General features: G+C 29.6%; 1 protein-coding gene across 3 annotated transcripts in view; it reads right to left on the minus strand.

Moving 5' to 3' along the window:
• LOC106682435 (coiled-coil domain-containing protein 186) overlaps nucleotides 1-15,321 on the minus strand; it is a 21,734-nt gene extending 6,413 nt beyond the window's left edge. Inside the window, exons 1-13 of one of the 3 annotated variants that reach the window (XM_014423282.3) lie at nucleotides 15,168-15,321; nucleotides 13,488-15,041; nucleotides 13,116-13,284; nucleotides 10,358-10,570; nucleotides 10,168-10,287; nucleotides 9,105-9,234; nucleotides 6,928-7,061; nucleotides 6,696-6,838; nucleotides 6,109-6,289; nucleotides 3,903-4,040; nucleotides 2,668-2,769; nucleotides 1,465-1,569; nucleotides 528-734 (exon numbers count right to left, since the gene is read on the minus strand). In XM_014423282.3, the coding sequence (XP_014278768.1) occupies nucleotides 528-734; nucleotides 1,465-1,569; nucleotides 2,668-2,769; nucleotides 3,903-4,040; nucleotides 6,109-6,289; nucleotides 6,696-6,838; nucleotides 6,928-7,061; nucleotides 9,105-9,234; nucleotides 10,168-10,287; nucleotides 10,358-10,570; nucleotides 13,116-13,284; nucleotides 13,488-14,893 (3,048 nt within the window). In that variant the 5' untranslated portion in view covers nucleotides 14,894-15,041; nucleotides 15,168-15,321. Of the gene's footprint in view, nucleotides 1-527; nucleotides 735-1,464; nucleotides 1,570-2,667; nucleotides 2,770-3,902; nucleotides 4,041-6,108; nucleotides 6,290-6,695; nucleotides 6,839-6,927; nucleotides 7,062-9,104; nucleotides 9,235-10,167; nucleotides 10,288-10,357; nucleotides 10,571-13,115; nucleotides 13,285-13,487; nucleotides 15,042-15,163 lie in introns of all 3 variants that reach the window. The other 2 variants (XM_067045242.1, XM_067045245.1) reach the window with 2 other exon arrangements.
• Nucleotides 15,322-20,941: the final 5,620 nt, after the last annotated feature.

Genomic DNA, 20,941 nt, shown 5'->3' on the forward strand with positions numbered 1-20,941 from the left:
AATAAAAATAAAATTCTCAACTAATTAATAATGATTTTACTTATTTAACAGAAAACTTATCATGCTGGTTTATGAAAGTTTAATACGAAATAAGGATACTCATAACAGATCAAAAATCTACAAAAAAAAAAAAAAAAGTAATAAAATAAATCACCAATGTCTTACCGGTGTTTTAAATTTTGACCATCCAATGAGAGCAGACTTGAAACAAATTGAGCATAAAAATAAAGCTACCACACTGCATAAGGAAAATAAGAAGTAAAGAGGAAATTAAAACAAAGAAGGTCTTAAAAAGAAAAAAATAGTAATATTCGAAAATTTAATACATAAAAAAAATTCAGTACAGATGAAGAAAATAACATCTATTTAAAATTTATCAACTAAGTCTGAAAATGAAAAGTGTAGCTAAAATAACAGTGAGAAATAAATATTTACCTAAAACTGTGTCAATATTTGCTCAGTTTTTTTAAGTGTTAGGAAGTATTTAATAAATGAAATAGAAGTGAAAGTACAAAAGAAAAATTTACTTTATGGTTGTCCAAAAATGAAGGTGCAAGAGCTCCTGCCTCTTCCCGAAGCATGTAAGACTGAAGGAGACGAGATTGCTTTTGAACTTCTGCTAAAAGTTGAGCAGTATGATCTTCTAAAAATTCAATTTTTTCTGCTGATTTGGCAGCTTCAGATTGTAATTTCAGAATACGTTCCACCAGAATTTCTTTTGATACATCACATACCTGTAGGAAGTAAAATGGCAAATCTAAATATTTTATAAGCTTTCAGAATCGTTATTATGAATGTAATTAAGTTAAAAAAATTACAAAAAATAAGTTGTGTATATGTAATCAACTCATTTTGTGTTGCTCTAAGTTACAAATTAAGTAAAGAGAATGAAAGGAAAAGAAAGATTAAAATGTTCTTGAAAAAACTAATATTACATAGCAATCAGCTCATCTACTGCTTTTATGACAACATCTATCATAGGGTTGTAGTTGTATAATTGTTGTAGTAATACATTTTCCAAAGAACTTTCTGTACAGTAGTGATATGAATGAATAGGTTTTTTTTGGTATTTGGGGAAAACTAGGCCTATAATTTGGGATGTTGACAAACATGTAAATACAGCATTTGGAACTGTTACAGTGCAATGTTTGAGCTCACGGCATTGCGAAGGTGTCTCTTTATAGATCTCAAGTGTTATTATGCATAAAACTATTGTTTCAGTGATAAGTGCCTCTGAATTTAATAATAAATTATAAATAATTGTGATATGTTAGAGGTTGTTCACAATAAACTTTTTGAAGCATCCATCATGCGGGCTTATTCATTTTACCTTTATAAATAAACTAAAACACCCATAAATTGTTTATTGTTAATATACTTAAAACAACCAAGCATTAATTTAGCAGCAGGCCACACAAGTTAAAAGAAAAATGGGAAAGCAATACACTTTAAGCAATTTGTTACCTGAGCATAGGGTGATTCTGAAACGGAATTCGGAGATGAAACAAGACCTGAAGCCTCAAGACTTTCTAGCTTTCTTCTTAATAGTGACAGCTCTCTCTGCAGCTCCTAACCCAAAACCTTTTTGTGTAATCACCAAGCATTATACAGCATTTATTTTATTACAATTGTTTACATTACAACCTTTTTGAAAAACTTAATGCAACACCTTCTTTCTAATTTGTTAATAGTTTCCAGTGTTAATATAATCATTACAAATTGAAATTTTATTCTGATTAAATAGAAACTATGATCAAAGGTCAATATTTATGATCTTAAGATGATAAATCTAAGGATCATCATGGGATGACCTGTGACTTTGGTACCAAATCTAAAAAGAAAATGACCCCAACATAGAAAAATGTCACAGATGGTGAATGGATAGTTATTATTAATTCAATTTTTGGATTCTATGTATCTTGAAAGGAATAACTTCAAATTTTGAGGGGAAGGAGGTTAAATTTTGTCTTCTTGGTCAATTAAAAAAATTTATTATTAAAAATAATAAACCAAAACACGTGTAAAAAGTTCAGTATATTGTAACTTAATAACAATGGCCTGATTTTGATGTTTTTTTGTTTTTTTTGTTAGTAACAAATTTAATCAGCTTTCAAGAGTTAAAATATATAATTTATCAAACAAATGTATAATTTTTAAGTTAAATTCAAACAAAGCTTTCTTTCCTCATATATTTTTCTCAAGGATTTAATCTTAATAGGAAAAGTTCAAAACCTTTAAGGAGAAGAGTTTAGGTAAGTTATAATCAAAATTATTAGAGCAGTTTAGTTTTCATAAAAACAATTTTTTGTTTACTGTTATACATAGGCGGCTGGATTTGGTACCTAGAAATCTGGGGTTCAAATCCTACATAATAAAAAAGAAGTAAAACAAATTGACACAACAAAAGTCACAGATGTACCAATTATTGTAAAATCAATTTATGGACTGATCTTGAGGCAAAAACCTCAAATTTTGAGAAAGGTAAATTTTTTTTTTATGTTACTGAAAATAATGAACCAATAGTTAAAAAGAAATGGTAAATATGCTTTTAAATTATTAGAACTTTTTACATATGTTATAATATTAATAATAAATATCATCCACAGAGTTAAAATATACATATGCAAGACAATGGTGCTATACATTAAAAAATAAACAGGTACATACCTTGACTACAGTAGCATGTTTTAACTTCGATTGAGTTAGATTAGCTTTTGTATCAGCTAGATCCACTTCAAAAACTTCACTCTTTTTAGTTTTTTCTGCAATCTAACCAAAAATTTAAGTTATACTACTGCTTTTAAATGTAAAAATTGATATTTCAGTAAAATATAGGTTATAATTGAGTTTTTATAATCATGTTGAGGTAAACATACCAGTACTGTTTCCAAAGTAATTATTAATCAAGATGGACGCATAAGAAAGATTTTGGATAGGTTAGAAAGAATACTTTAGAACAAATCTGAGATGGGGAACTTGGCATTAACACCTTTATTGAAGACCCTAGGGGCTTGAATGAAATGAATAAGTCTTATTATAAGAAGGGAGGACCCAAATGTGGTGAGAAACATATATAGGTATTCCCTAGAGGAAGGCCTTATGGAAAATGGAAGAATAGTGTGAGGCAGAATATGGGGTTGATAGCTCTTAGAAGAAAAAAACAAGTTTGATACGGCTGCTAGGCCAGCAGAAGGTAATGTTCAATAAATATAATTAAATAATTTATCTACAAGTAATTCAATCTAATTCTCGTTTAATAAAATAAATGAAACTAATTAATGAAAATGTTACCGAAAAAACTTGTAAATTAATTTTAAAATATATTATATTCTGCTTCTCAAAAGGCTGGAGAAGCATCCTTGTTTACAATACACCAGATAAATTAAACTTTACTATAACATGATAATAAAACATTATAAAGCCATGGTCCGCTAAATCAATGAGAAATAACAGCTGGAATGCATTTTTCTTTTGTAATTTGCATCATTTAAAATCTTAAAAAAAGGTGATATTCCACCAATTAGTAACCTAATAAAATAGAAACTAATATACAATTATAGCAGTAATTGAAGAAAGAACATGATTAAGTATTTCTGGGGATAATCCCAAACTTTTTCATGGGAGATAGATCAAGACTATCTGAGGTGCCTGTGATCTTGTGCTGCAAACTTGACTTAGATATGCAAAATATTAACCATATGAATCTCATACACCAAAATGGGTTTAAGTAACTCAGTAAACAATTCACATGTAAGAATGACTACAAATTGTAAAAAAAATAATATCATAATAATTAATACACTATAAATTAAAACATGTAATATTAAATAACGTAGAATAAAAAAATGATATTGATACAATTGTATATGGGCAAGCTACGTAATAATGAAAATTTCATTTACCTGCCTAGCAAGAAGATGTGTCTCTTCTTCCCTTTTCAATTTTTCTTTTAGAAGTTCAGATTGAACTTCATTCAGTTTTTCCTTAAGTTCCTTTAACTCAGTGCGACTTCTTTCATCTTTTTTTTCCAATGTAACAGCCTAAAGTTATAAATAACTATTAAATAATATTATAACATATTTAGGGTTATAAATATAACAACCATAAAGGGAAACATAATATATAAACATTTATTGAAAATTTAGGTAACGGATTTTAGCATAAAAAATTATTTACAATAAAATATTATGGTTGAGGGTTTTAAAATATTTATGATAACACAAATTAAATAAATTATGTCTGTATGATTTAAATTGCTTTTGACAACTTTTAGGAATCATATTCTATTTCCATAATTCCAACTGAAGACCATGTCTAGTTCAATGCGACCTAATATGAGAAGTTTATCTTCAGTTCTAAGGTGCTTGGTACTTTGTTAATTTATCAAGAACAGATGACTGAAGACATTTCTGTTGGCAAGAGCCAACAAATCTTACTGCAAATCTCTACCTCACTTATAAGTCTTACTGCGGCTTCATAAACATTTTTATAATAATTTGTTTCATTTTTAACTAAGGAATTTTATCAATCTCAGTTTACAAGGTAGGACGATTCAAATTAGAGCATTTATGACAAGAATCTTTCAAATAATTAAAATTTAACCTGTTGCACAGATGGGTTTAGCTGATTTTTTTGGGGAAAGGGGGGCTGCTGATTATAAAAAAAAAAAGATTATATTCTAAAAATTCTGGTTTGTAAGATACAATATCAATTTTGTAAACTTATCCCTATAAAAGAAATTTACATTATTTTATTAATAAGTTGAAAATAGTGGCTGAAATTTGATCAAATTTATCCTAAACATGCATACACTGATCCCTAACTTTTCTACAACATTGGACCAAATTAGACAAGCTGTTTAAAAAAAAGAAACATATCAAGGAAAATAAGTCCGGGTTTGACCAAGAGAATGCAGTTGATGGAATTTGCTAAAATTGATCTAGATTTGATTTACACTAATCCGCAACTTACTTCTAATTTTGGAACTAAGCAGCCATTTTCAAAATATAGGGGTGTCACGGAAAATTCATTAGTGCACCCATAAGTGAAAGTAGCGGATCTTATTGGATAAAATTGATACAGGATCATCTTAACACTAATCCCCAATTTTCCTTCAAATTCGGGTCAGCCATTTTCAAGAAATTAGTACACCAAGAAAAATACTTTTGTGCATGTGTGACTAAAAATTGGAGATAAAATTTTATAAACTTATATGTTAATATATATATAAAGGGTACAACTTTCACTTACTAATCTATATATGTCCCCATGTTTAGTGTATACTAATGGGCTTGTGTTAAAGTTATGGCTATCCTAGTGATTTTACAAAAAAAAAAAATCTAAAGACAAAATTTTTTATTTTTCTGTTGTTCTGAAAATTTGTATTTTAGACTTTCCTGAGATGGTAATTACAAATATAAATTTTGTTTCTGCCAAGAATACAACAGTTTAACAAAAGATAAAGAAGCTGTAATGTAATTGGGAAAGATTAGGCGGTCTCGGCAAGTCGTGTTTGTGAATCTTTCCATTTTTCTATTTTAGCTATTAATAAAATTCATTAATGTTTTGTATTTATTTATTGTCTATTATTTTTAAAAATGAGAACTGTTTATTTATTTATTTTTTAATAAACAAAATTAAAAGTATTTTAGAGAAGATTTTATTTTTAAATTCGTCATTTAGGCCCTGTCAGACATCATATGCTGAAACAAGACAGAAAAACCTATTCAACCATGAAAAAAAATCTCAAGGGGGTGATCATTTTTTTAACCATTAAAAATCCAAATATTATGATAGGAAAGAAAACAAATCACTGTATTTTAGTGCTAACTATAGTTAATCTTTTAGGGACTATGAACTGATTTATCAGCACGGAACACAACAATCTCCCTGGCAAATACACTGATACATCAGGAGGAGCAGTCTAGCATTTGATATCCCTATGACCATCTAGTGGTTATCAAGGCATATCTTAGTTCCTAACCTTCCACTAGAGTTCATTCAAATTATCTTTATTTTTTTTTCTTCCAAAAGATCATATAAGTACATGATTCCAAAGCATGAAACTCAGCCCATAAAATATAATCCTCCAAATAATTCTCAATTTACCTTAGACTCGAGAGTCGAAAATTCGGATTGTAATTGAACATTTTTTGTTGTTAATTTCTGAGTAAACGATAACATTTCTGATTCTCTAGCACGGCATGCAGACATATCTTGCAGCAGTTCCTCATTTTGGTGTCTAACACGTTCCATCTCACTCATTAAAGTATCTACTTTGTCTTCAGATCTAGAAATTTAAAAAAATTAAATAAATTGGGGAATATTGATAGGAGTAAAGGATAAGCGGAATCTTAACCAGCCCAATTAATACCAATAAATATTTCTTAGTCACCTTTTTCCAGATTAAATTTAGACTATTAACTACAAAATCTAATTATAAAGGAAGAAGGTTTAAAACCTTTATTGTTGAAAATAAACTGTAGTCCTTTAGATGCCTTTAGTGAATATTTATTACATAATCTTTATTTATAACATAAAATTCAAACACATAGAAAAATACAACTTTTTAGAAAATAGTTATAATTAGATTGAAAATGATAATTTCAGATAGCAATACAACTTGTTAAAAAGAACTAAATAAAGCTTATAAGTAATAAACAATGCCTTATAATGTATTCTTCGATTGAACTTACTGCTTAAGTTGAGAATTTAAAGAATCCAATTCCACAAGCTTTGACTGAAGTTCAGAAACAGTATTGGATAGCTTCTCAGTATCCTCTCTAGATGAGCTGAGTTTTTTTTCAAGCTCAAGTCTCTCAGTTTCTAAATTTTGAACCTTTATTCCACAAAATTTGATCAATATAAAGTAATGTTTTCAGGACAACAAAATTAAAACAATAATCAACAATATTTAGAAATGCATACCTGAAATGACAGACTGTTGTTCTCTTCGATCATAGATTGATACCTTGTTTGAAGAGATTTATACTTTGTTTCAATTTCTGAATGTTCATATCTTTCCATAATTAACTTGGCTTGCTGTTCTTTTAATTGACTTTCTTAAAAAATGAAATCAAACCATAACAATTTTATAAATGATTTGTGGGTCATTAAAAAAAAGAAGTTCAACTCAGATATTTTTTATTTAACAATTGAATGTTTAAAATATGCACCATAAAAAAATCTACAACAACGTTGGATTAATCATAAAGCAGCAGTTCATCATGATTATTATTTAATCAATTAAAAAATCAAAAGATTTGTTTTCCAAAATCAGGAAAACTGGAATAATATCAACCCGAATTTATACTAATCTACATGAAACTTACAAGTGGTTTAGGGCCCTATTAACTACATCAACTGGTAAAAAGTAGAACATAAACAAATTAAAACAGGAGATATAACATAAAATGTTTGAGGAATTTTTTTTCTATTTGAAACAACTTTTTCTCTGTTTTAAAGGCTTAACATCTAAAAAGATATAGATGAATATACCTATGGATCCTTGATATGGACCGAAAGAGCAAAAATTCAGCTTTCCAACAATGGTAATAACGTTGAATATGGATAAAATCCAGAGGAGTTATGAATCTTTATGTTAACTCCATACATCAGTAAAAAAAATTCTTAATTTTTTGATTTGTATAGAAATTTGGATACAATGATTTTATAGAATGCTAAAAACAAATCTGTCTGATTTTTTTTGCCTACTTTATTAGAAGCATATTTTGTAAATTTTTATACGTTTAAACTTATTTAATACAATATTTCTGATTGTTTTAAATGATTTTAAATGTTTTCTTATTACAAATTAAAAAAAAATTAATTGGAATATAAGAACCTTTAAATCCAAACAAGTACATGCAGACTACAATAAAAACTAAATTACTAAAGTTATTAACAATAATTTTTTTCTTGACTCCTGTACTCTGCAAAGAACCTTTGAACACATGTAAAATATTTTTTTTATCAAGAATCATTAAAAAAAGTTGTGTCTGCAGACTCTATTTATGAGATAGGAATTAGAAATTGATAGTTACAGGATTTTTTCAGCTTGAATGGGCATTTTTCAATAATATATATATAATGAAAGAATCATCAGAATATATATAAGACTATCAATTTTAAAATTTTTTTTAGTAATAGCGAGAAAGAGAATTACATCAAATAGAAATATGGGTTACTCTACAGTTCTTCCTTTAAACAGTTATGACTATATGACAACTAAATTATCCGAATCAAAAGCGAGTTACAAACATTGAAAAGTGTAATCTTTTTGGTTTAGTTTTTCTAAAAACAAACTACCAACATTTAAATGTTCTTAAGAAAGTGAGGAAATTAGATAAAACTCATGGACACTTTTTTTTAAGAGATAAAAATATAAATATTTTTAAAACATTTCTAATTGTAGTTTTTGAAATTAAAGAATATGATGAATTGAAAAGTAAAAGGATACTTTCGCAATGAAGATACTAATTGAGGAACAAGTTCTTAAATGATGAAAATTTTTGATACTGTGAGAAAACAAATTTGAGTCTTTAAAAAGTTTTTACCCACAAAAAATCGAACAAACAGCTTAAACAATAATGATAACAAAAACTGTCATATCTACCAACCTAATTTGTTTTAGAATTAACAGATTAGAGAAAATGTCTTAAAAACTGTTAAATATCCAATTTGATTTTTTTTTTTTTTTTTTCAGAGAATAGTCCATATACAGAAATAACATGCATTATAAAGCAAGAAGAATCAAAGTTAAAATTCCATGGTTTTGAAAAGGAGGAGTCTGAAATCTATTGGAAATTTTGAATGGATTTAAAAAAGAAAGATGACATTGGTTACAACAATGTCTCCTCACTCTATTCCACATTGTACACTAAAACTCTCCATATCTGGTATTTTGGCATTTACACTATAATTATTTAATTTTCAATTTAAATAATAAGAAATATCAGAAAAATAATTTAAGAATATCTCTTTTCTAAAATAAGCAACCTATTAGAAATTAATTAATAATACAGATTAAGGATACAATACTAAACAAGAATACCTTTTAAAAAAATGATTAATTATATTATGACTATTAAATGGTAAATATCTACCTAAAACTTTGCTTTGTTCAGATTCTTCCAATTGTTTTTTTAAGTTCTGAGATTCTGTTTTTGCATTACTTAAATCTTCTTCGAGACATCGAACTCTAATCATTAATCTATCTATTTGCGAAGGATATTCCTGAAATTAAACACTGTATGTATAATTCAAAATAATGATAATCATAATCCTTATCTCCAATGCTAATGGTAATAAAATACATAACTTCAAAAAGAATACATACCTACTTTAAAATGAATAGCTCTAAGAGAAAAATCTGGTGTGGCACACAATTTTCACCACTTACAATGAAAATTTGTATTGTAGGGTTTATTGAGGTAAAAATAACGAATATAAACTTTGTTCCTGCCAAGAATATGCCAGATCATGTTTGCGATCGAGAGAAATCGAGCAGTCTTGGCATTTCCAATTTGAACTCCAGTCTCTATTAAAATTTATGGGGATGGTTTTTTGAAAGTTCATCATTTAAGCCCTGTTAGACTATTTCAATCAGGAGAAGACATATTTGGTATTCGGTGAGGACCACTTAATATTACATTTATTTATTGAATTTATTCAAAATCGTTGGAGCCATTTCAGAGAAAAAAGTGTAAAATCGACTCTTCCAGTTGGTCGATTTTAACAAAATACACTGTAATCTCGGTAATCTAAAATTCGGCATTCTTAACACTCCAGTAATTTGAACTGATATGAAAAAAAAACAGTTACATTTTTTGAGAAAACTCAGCCAACAAAAACCTTTTGGATGTAAAATAAAAGTGCACATGTATAAGGAATTTTGAAGTTATCATCTATAGGCAAGTTATTGTAATCATCATGAAAATCAAAAAAGGAAATTCCTATGAAAGTGTTCATAATATATATTTTTTGAATTAGAAATATATATTATCTTTTGATTCTGTAAAATTAATTTAATTAATAGTAGAAATATGTATAATACAAATTTTGTAGGTAAAATAATTTTTTTTTTATTTAATGACTGAGTAATAAGACAGAACTTTAGAAAAAAAGTAACAAGGTAATCATATTTTCAATTTGGCCACATAAATTTACCTTATGAGATTCCATTTCTGTTTTTAATTTGTTTTGAGTCCATTTGATTTTTATATCTCTTGCATTGATTTCTTCTCTCAGCCTATCAATTTCTTTATGGGCTGTAGATAGATCAGTTGTCTAGGAAAAATAAATAAATGAAAATAATATTTATTTAGACTAAAACAAATTTTAAAACAGCGATAGTTACCTTTACATCTAATAATTGAGAGAGCTTTGATTTATCATTCACAAGATTTTTCATTCGATCTAATAATGATTCATTTTCTTTACCAGTATCCTTCAGCTTTTTTAGTAGAGTTTCTTTTTCTTTTTTGATATCAATTAATTCTTTCTCACTAACAGCATATCTCATAACCATGTTTTCCTTATCTCTATTAGCCATTTCAATATCCTTTTTCAACTGCAAGAAGCTCATTTAGTAAATATATGACTATACATATTGTTATGGCTAGATAGATATCACTACAAATAAAAATATCTGGTGTGTCTACTAACATAAGTTTTCTTACCACCAAGCTTTTATTTTTTTTATTTTTTTTTTTGCAATATCTTGGTCCATTTTTTTTTTTATTTTTTAAGTTTGTGTTTGTAGATAATTTACCCATCTCAAAAAGTTTCAGGTGATGTAAAATTCTCAGATTAAAAAAAAAAAAGAAGTAGTTTCCAAGGGAATATGCTAAAAATGATTTTTAAAACATGGGCACAAAGTGAAATAAGACACTTTTTTTCCAATATTGATCCGACTTAGTCAATTATTTTATTTAATTTGTAGAGAGTTTAATTATCTTTCAATTTATTTTTTAGAATTTTTTTTATGAAATATATATATTATATACTATTCTTATGTATGAGGGGGATACAGTATCCCGGAAACACCCAATAATAAAATAAATATATGTGTTAAAATATTGTATTTTTATTTTAAGTTGTTAACCTTTAGGCATTTATAATTTTTAAATAAATAACCATACACTCAGGACACTAGTTGACCATATATAATTGAAGGGTAATATGGTCCAGGTGATGGGTCAAAAAATATTCTCAAATAGAGATGGTCATCCTGAACATCTTATTGTTGCTATTCTTATATAAAATCTGACCAACTCCTGTTCAATAAATCTATGATAGTATATAGTATGAGCATTGCTGCAATCAGAGCAGACTGGAAAAGTTCAAATATATCTGATTAATAACCTAATGGTAAAAGAAGGAAATTAGAAAACTTTATTGGCAAGTTGAAGGATGAAAGTTATCCCACTTATTATAAAAGTGGAGTATCCTGAAGGCAACTTGTAACAAAAAACAAATTGATCACTTCATTCTTCCTATCAGATTCCATAGAGAAACAATGTGCATAAGTGGGAAAAATAATAATGTGAATAGACACCCATGAGTTAAAAAAAAGTAATAAATACAGTCAAAATGCATTTAGACTAGGAATAAAGAGAATATAAATTACAAAATAATGTTAAAGCAGAAAAATTAGACAAGCCGTCTACATGGCCTAGATGGATGGAAATCGTAATCAAAATAAATAATATTTTCATTTCTAGGAACATCACAAAACAGAAAACCTCTGATAAAAAATAAATAAAATAAAAGATCTTGCAATCTTTTACACAAGAGGAAATTGATTGGTACATTTACAAAAAGTAATATTAAGCAAAAATACTGTTTTTGATATTTTAACAATGATAGATTATTTTTATGGAATTTGATGGATAGAAATTAATTTAAATTTTGTTTATATTTATTCTTTCAAGACGTTTATTTAATCTCTACTTTCTTCTTCTTTTTTTTTTTTTTCTATATTGTTTTTGTTTTATGTACATCTCCTGTACTTTTTTAACTGTATATTTTACGTATTTTTAAAAAAAATTTACTACTCTTGCTATTGTTACTTATTTTTTATTCTTATCATTGTTTATTCAAGTTTATTTTATACTGTTACTATTTTATGTCTTCCTTCCTTTTATTTATATGTAATTTCTTATCACTTTATTTTTACATAATATTTATCCGAGCTTAAATCTTAAAACCTTATTGTTGTAATATTCTCAGTTTTCTTTTTTTATGTATCTTTTTAGCCCTGATGAAGCTCTGCAAAGTGAGGTGAAACGTCGGACATTAAAATAGTTTTAAACTATTTGTTCTTTTTTTGACCGCAACCCTGACCATCTTCTTATATAGAAATGAATTTTATTTTATTCAAAAAGATAAAGAAAATCCTTGTCAGTAGAGGTGAGACTCATTTTCTAAACACAAAATAAGTACTTTTTTTGTAAGAATACGGGACTCATTTAATGGCAGTTTTGTCCTACTTATAATGAAATCATTTAATTAACAATGATCATTGGAAATTACTAAAAAAGAGCTAAACAAAAGAATAAAGAACAAGCATCGAATTAAATTTAAATTCCTGACTGTAAAGGAAATGACAAGAAGCCTATACAAAAGTAATGGTGGTGAAAATATGATAATTCAGAGTTTATATCTGAATAGAGGGGAGGGAAATGAGCATATTTACCTTCACAACTTGTTCAATTAGGCCATATCATCAATAGCTTACTGGAGCAGCACTATGGCATGCTAAAGCAGAAATTAAGGAAAGGTACCATCAACCATCCTTCTGGTAGGATTACAATTTATTTTGTGACATATTTGTGGAATTATTTCTTCTGCATAGAAGAGGTTAGATTTCAGAACATTAAATTGAACAAACCGTCAAACTTGAAGGCACTATTCTTATAATAATCATATCAAAAGGAATGCTCCAAAATATAAAATGTTGCTTGATGATCATGTAGTAATGAAATGAAAGTACTTCTGATGACCGAGAAATAACAATCTTCTCTACAACATGTTACTACTGTAAGACAGGATCTCAAAATTTAATAAAACATTGCTACTTTTTATTTTATTAAGGAAAAATAAATTCCACTTACAATAGCACATTTATTTTCCAGCTCTTTTTTTACCAAAGTAAAACTTTGTTTATCAATTTCTTGTTCTTTTCTCATTAACAATAACTCTTTTTCATGTTGAGATAAAAGTTGTTCAAGCTCAGAAATGCGTTCAGACTTGGAAGTTTCTTCAGAGAGTACCTCCTTCAACCTAAAAATAATAATATACATTTATTAGAACACATTATAATTAATCTCAATTTTAATAAAAAAAATGGTGAACTAAAATCAAAAAAGTAAATTCATATTCTTCAAAACAATCATCAAGTTTGTTTGTCAGAATTAAGTTTCTAAGAATAATGCTTCACATTTTAACAAATGATATAAAATATTAATATAATACATAATTCTTACCTTTCAATTGTTTTATCTAATTCTGAAATTTCTTGATCTTTTCCATTAATTTCAGTCAATGCTTGAACATATGCTGGATGTAAAAGACAATTATGATCACTGAATATTTCTTCTACATTGTCCTTATTATTGATGCTAGTGGTTTCTGTAGTCTCGTCGCTATCTATTGAATTCTGACTTATACTTTCACTGGACATGCTGCTCTCTCTTTCACCAGAATCTTCAGAGATCTTTTGGAAATCAACACCACTTAATGTTGTCATAAAATTATTTCCAGTTTCTGGAGGTGATTCTTCATCCGCATTTCCACTACTTAAGTTTTCAAAATGCCTGTCAACGAATTCATGTAAATTGGGATAATCAGTGAGGTGACATACATAAGGAGTAGAACCGATTGAGAAGCGGTTTGGAATGATTTCAGAACCTATGTCCAGATTTGAGTTAACAGTACAGTCTATAATTTCTTTTACTGATGCTGATGGAAGCTCTACATTTGGATAAATGTTCGTAGTGTCAGAAACAGCATCAGTATTATTTATCTCACCCAAATTGTCTATTTTGTAGGATTCTAGAGATTGAAAATCCATTGGGTCTTTTGGGTTGATTTTTGAGTCAAAGTTCAACCCGGAATCTATGGTGTGATTTTCATTTATTGACAACGGTTCAAGCCCTGTATGAGAAAAAGTGTCATTGGTTTCATTTAAATGAATAGTACCATTTTTGTCAACACAGCCGTCTACTTGGTTCAATTCTGGATTTTGGAAATCCATCGGCTGTCTTGGAATGTTTTTTGAATCAGAATCAATAGTAAAGTCTTGACTACCATTTATTAACACTGGTGCAAACTTTGCATTGACTAACATATTCTTAGTTTCATCCAACTGAATATCATGATTTATCTTATCCAAACCACCTACTTTAAGAGATTCAAGAGTTTGAATATTCATTGACTGGATTGGAATGACATTAGAATCTGTATTCATATTAGAATCTATGGTACACTCTTCATTTTCTTTCAATGAAACAGATGGAATCTTCATATTAACTAATATGTCCTTAGTAGCATTTAATTGAATACAATCAATTTGGCCACCCCGATTATCTATTTCACTGGGTTCAAGATTTCCAAAACCTTCTCCATTACATACACTATTTTCTTCGTCTTTCTTTCCAACACATGTTGATTCTTCACCAAGATGTAAGGATATACTAGCGTGATCTGAGATACTGTCAACTTTTGGCTTAATGAATTCAACAACCTGATGACTGTAATTTAAGTTGTCATTTAAATTTTCATTTAATTCAATATCAACAGCAGGCGGAGATGATAGATCATTATCAGTTGATCCCCATTCAATCTTTGTCCGCTCTTTTTCACTAGTTGTTTCTTGAACTTGAAAGGCCATTTAAACCATCTCAAGCTGGGCCTTACTTTTTGTTTACAATGAGGTGAAAGTGTTATGAGGCTTGACATGAAAATCACTTTTAAAGACAAAAGTTGAATTTTGTTAAGAACCAGTAATATTGATAAGGAGGTGCCTTCTTTGATGAGCTCTAAAGACAAGAAGAAAACAAATAATAATTTATATGAATCAAGGCACGAAATAAAGCAAAAGAATTATATGAAGTTAAAAATTGGGGTTAGTCAAGTAACTATACATGATTAAACCTCTTACTTGCCTCATTTCCTCATAAAAAAAAAAAAAAGAAAAAGAAAATCCTAAATGCTATTTTAAAACTAACACTCTTGAACGTTAACTACATTGGTTTACTACAGATAACATACTTTCAACTTCACAACATTGTCAGCTGACAGGGGCAAAGAGAAACGAATGAAGATGGAATTACGTCGTAAATTTCGTCCTTTCGACTAACTATTGGAAATAATTAAGTTTAGTTCCTTAATTAATGTCCTTAATATCAGGGCGAAAATTAATAAAAGAAATAAATAGTCCTGGGTCTAATCACACTTATATTTTCTCTTAAAGGATCAAACCATACGTTTGGTTATATAGTAACTGATAAAAATTATTTTATCTTTATTCTATCGCATTAATCATTGGTTAAACTTTACACAACGTTAACGTTTTGTATTTAATGTGAAGTATCCATGACATCTTTGTACTTGACATCAATTAATATAATTTATATTTATTCACAATTTCATATTGCCCAAAGGTATTCTCTTCTAAACCAACATTAACTTTAGGAAGTTCCGTGGCAAGTTGCTTTGCAAGTATAAAATAAATTTTATAAAGAAATAGAGGAACATGAAGATAGTACTATTTGTCTTTATTAATCTAACATGTAGTTCATAAAAAAATGTCAACTGTAGCGATACAGTAATATTTCGTCATAAGGGACTTGGCTTATTGACAATTTTTTGTTTTTATTATGTTCCCATCTCTGTTCGTAATATCCATTTAAAATATTTAAGACCGGTGGCTTAGTAACTAACAATTTATTAGTACTTATCCCCCGGCTTTAGATGGAATGCCGTGGGCTCTTTAAAGCAGACGGATGTGACCATTATCTATACAGGTCTAAACGTATTATAAACAGAACTATGATTGAATTGATACATCAATATTTTTTTAATGAAAGTCATTTAACATTATAAATAAATATCATGCAATGTTATCCGATTTTTCAAAGAAAAATGTCAAAACCATGATCTGCTTTTCCTTTTTAATTTTTTTATTCTATCAAAGTGGCTTTTGGATCGATAAAAATTGTATGAGCTCTGTTTTGTGATGCTTACTGTTCTTTAGAAGTTCACGTGAAAAGTTAGGGAATTTTAGAGAATAGTTGACTTGCCCGAAATCTTGGTCCACTAAATAAAGGTTTTTTGAGAATCACCAATTTGCAACAGCATTGACTTATTGGATATTCTGCTGGCACGCTCTTATAAGCAACTGCTTCACAATGCTATGAACGTTCATTCTAACATATGATCCAATTTTCCGAGAACCTAATTGTGGATACTAGGCATTGAGAGCTCATAACTGGGCACAAGGTCACACGCTGCGTTCAAATATCGAGCGTTCAGCGATGTAAGGTGTTCTCCTGTGAGTAAAGAAGCATCGTATAGCGGTGGCTTTATTGTTTATTCTAGTCATAATTATATTTAGCGTATTATTAAGCCGCTGTTAGAAACACGATGATTGGATGCATTGTTCCGTGTGTCCAGCTTACGGGTCCCTTTACAGTCAATTTTATTGAGTCAATGTCAAATTTCTTCAATATACTGACCATCTGAGGGGTAGATTATAACAAATATATATAACAAAAAACGAACTTACAGAAATTAGAATAATTTGGTTTATGCTGAAGCTCTTTCGATAATTTTGAAGAAATGCTATAAAAGACGTATGTGTAAAGAATTAGTTGAACAATATTTCAATAGTAGTGAGTGTATGTGTATACACAAAAACAAAGCTAGTTGACTTCTTTTTTTACGTAGTGAAATATTTTCAATATTCTTAGGAATTATTAAAGTTATAAAATTATAATTTCTTTAATTAGATCGCATCTGTCAAATTCCAATTGGTATGCTTACCTAATAGATGAATAAACTCCCAACGACCCCTCTCAGTCTATGTCGGGAATTTCCTTTTTCCATATGACTCCCTTCATAGCCATTTATGATATACGTATAAGGGAATATGTTGGTACCTTATCAAGCGGGGCCCCTTGGTGTTCCATCGTTACAGTAGTCCACTAGGACCGGACCAAGAGCCTCACGTTCCGTAGGGCTTCCTAACCCCTGTGATCGATACATTAAAATAAATTAGGAATAAAATAGATAACCGTAAAGTATGTAATGACAAACTGAGGAGGGTCTCTGTTTGGTAAGGCATCGACATTAACTGAAAAATGACCGTTGTAAAAGCGTTGCGTGCAAAAGTAAACATTTCAGTGTTATTGGGTAATTTTTGCCTCCAAAATGGTGTTAATTATTTTTACGTATATTGAATTAGAATTTTTTTTTAGTAAGAGAATATTTGTGATCATATTTAAATTTTTAACATCATCACATAAATTCCCATTAATACCAAAAAAGTATTCCCATTCACATCGTCACGTCATGATGTCAAATTATATTGGCTGGATCATACGTAATAATGCGTCGCATAATACGTAAATACTTTTATTTATATATGTAAAGCTCACTGACGTATTGTATCTTGTATAAAGTGTTGAATTTCCATTAATAAATTAAAACAAATCTCATGTAACTTGTTTTAATTAAGTGTATTGTTAACCAGAGAGAATGATAAAATGATGAATTAATACATTTATCCGCACTTATGTAGTTCAGGAATGGTACGCCTAGGGAAAGTAAACAATATTTAACCGCTCCTTTTACTTGGGAAAAATGAAATAAACTTTTCTCATGTCTGTAATAAAAACCAACGTTTTATTTTAATTGTTTCTCCAAAAAATATTAATTTGGTTTCGGAATAACGGGCGTTTCAGGTTATTCTTTTGATAAATGGCAGTTAAAGAAATATTAACCTACATATTATTAGTAGGATTTTTAAAAATAAAATTTAATTTTCTTCTTATTCTAATAGAACGTATGTCCTATAAAATTTATATTAACTTGGTCGTTGGGAAACAAAAAAAAAAAGAACTAATAAAATATTTAAGATATTTTTTATTTATTTAAACAGCATTATAGATCAGTAGGAGAGGCTTCCTAAATTTTACCCAAAACTTTCTATGATCTGCAGTGTTGTTCAGAAATATTTTAAAGATTAGCACAGTAGGTTGTAAGAAAAAGGAAACTGAAGAAATGATTATACCTCACCGGCTGTTGTCTAAATGTTTTCAATGATAATGTTTTCTTCACGTAAATATGCGTTTTAATAAAAACGAAAAATATACGAAATAAGAATACCTTAATTCAAATGACGTAAAAAGCTTACGAATTCTTTACGATTCATACAAAGCCACCTGAGGTAAACAAAGCCTGTTTACTTATTAGTAAAGTGGTTAGATTGGGTACGTACGACCTATTTTGTCGAAATCTAATCAATCCTATCATTTGATTTACTATGGCATATTGAAATCCTATAGGAAAAATTTTGAACCTACATAAGATTAACTACAAGTCGAAAGCAACATCCTCTTTGCCTTGTGGTGTCGGGACCCAGAAACTTTTCAAAAGAAACTTTATATAACATTGTTACTATTGAAATTTATAATGTATATGTATATGGGAGTGAGAAAATATGCGTACAGAAACTACATCAAGAAACAAAGTATTTATTTAAATTTAATACACGATTGCAATAACAATGATAAATGAAATTATTAAATGATTGAATGATCCAGATAAATATGGTTTGCCATAAAATATTAATTACATTATAATCTATTACCTAATATGTTGAACAATAGCTGCCAAGTTAAGCGATGCATGTCGCGGTGTGCCGTGACGTCATAGCAGTGTCGTTCCAGGTCTGCTTAGCGCAACTTTCCTCTTTCCTACAGTCGAAGTCCATCCTCTTTCCTCCTCCAGTTCCAGCCTAAGTCCCTCTGTCCAACTCGATCTCCAGTTTTTCCACTGTTCAATCCCTCTCTCCTCCACTTGTTTGTACGGGTGTCACTCTTTTTGGAATCTTATTCTTCATTGCCTATCATTAGCTGTCTTCGAAGTAACCGTCTTCCATAGACTCCGAGAAAGGTTGGGAATCCAATACCGTACTTGACATCCTGTGATCTTTTCTGCCGATACCTGGTCTAATGGTATTTGACTCATAAACCTCTTGTATCTGTTAGATCTTGGGAAAGGTGCCTTTGTGTTGACAGGTGTCAATCCCCTTTTCTGTCTCTTGTCCTTCCCGGATTCATGTATCGGCACAGATGTTGCTAAATCACATTAAAACATTTATACTATCGAGAGAGTTCTTACATACCTATTGATTACGTCAAGTTTAAAGCTAACTGGATATCTTGTTGTAGCGAGTGGGAGCAAGCGGTGCGATCACAACTCACCAGAGCACAGCACCTCGAGCCTTACTGAAGCTCCCAACTTTACATATTGCATTATTTTGTAAAAACACATTGTCTTTTTTATATATTAATAATTTCTGTACATAATACTTAGCAATATCTGTACAATGAATAATAAATAATAACAATGCAATGCACGAACCTATCTCAAGCAGACATGTACCGACCGCTTCTCGGTCACAGCCACATGGACTAGGCCTATAAATAAGGGACTCTAAATCCCCCAATTTGATTGTTCATGCCATAGGGACGTTTTCCACTGTGACAGTACTAATTCGTACTAAAATTTCAGAATTAGTACGACTTGTTCAATTCTGCCGGGTCGAGGTATGCCAGCCCGGCCCTTTTCGAATTTTGAGTTGAAACTTATACACGAATTAGTACCTAATTAGTACTAATTCGTACTAAAATTTCAGAATTAGTACCCAAAAAGATCGTGAGTTATTACGACTTGTTCAATTCTGCCGGGTCGAGGTATGCCAGCCCGACCCTTTTCGAATTTTGGGTTGAAACTTATACACGAATAAGTACCTAATTAGTACCAATTAGATACTAATTAGTGTATAAGTTTCAACTCAAAATTCGAAAAGGGCCGGGCTGGCATACCTCGACCCGGCAGAATAGAACAAGTCGTAATAACTCGCGATCTATTTGGGTACTAATTCTGAAATTTTAGTACGAATTAGGTACTAATTCGTGTATAAGTTTCAACTCAAAATTCGAAAAGGGCCGGGCTGGCAAACCTCTGACCCGGCAGGATTGATCAAGCCGTAATAACTCGCGATCTTTTTGGGTACTAATTCCGAAGTTTTAGTACGAATTAGTACCAATTAGGTACTAATTAGTGTATAAGTTTCAACTCAAAATTCGAAAAGGGCCGGGCCAGGGACATGCACCTCCTGCGAGGTGGCAGGGCAGGAAAGGTTCCAAAAACCCTATTAACATCACCTCATAGCTCCATCTTCTGATGCACCCCAACCCCCTCCCTCACACTTCTTTTGATTTCAGACTGTTTCTCCTAACATTTCACCATTATCTATTGACTTTATTATTTTTATTTTTATCTTATATGCGATACAACACGAGGAGGCCCCTCACCTCCGGATTCAAAATAGCTGCTGAATGGATAGCTCATATGTAAAATTAAATATAACAGGTAACCTTTAAATACCAAAGGTAGTAAAAGGTAAGGACACAACACGAATTACTTTTTCTTTCTACACAGTAATGCTCTACTAATTCACATTTTATTTCTTTTTTTAGAGGGTTCGGAAAAAAAAAAAAAAAAAAAAAAAAAAACAATTTGATTTTAGATCCACATCCTTTCCTGGGTCTAGTCATGGCACAGGTGGCGTATACACTACTTGAGATAGAGAAGTTCATTGCCAATTTATGCTCGGAAAAGTTGTTATTTCTGTACGCACACCTAAGAC

Source organism: Halyomorpha halys, unplaced genomic scaffold (genome assembly GCF_000696795.3).
Source record: "Halyomorpha halys isolate HHAL.00 unplaced genomic scaffold, Hhal_1.1 Scaffold413.1, whole genome shotgun sequence".
Classification (NCBI taxonomy): domain Eukaryota; kingdom Metazoa; phylum Arthropoda; class Insecta; order Hemiptera; family Pentatomidae; genus Halyomorpha; species Halyomorpha halys.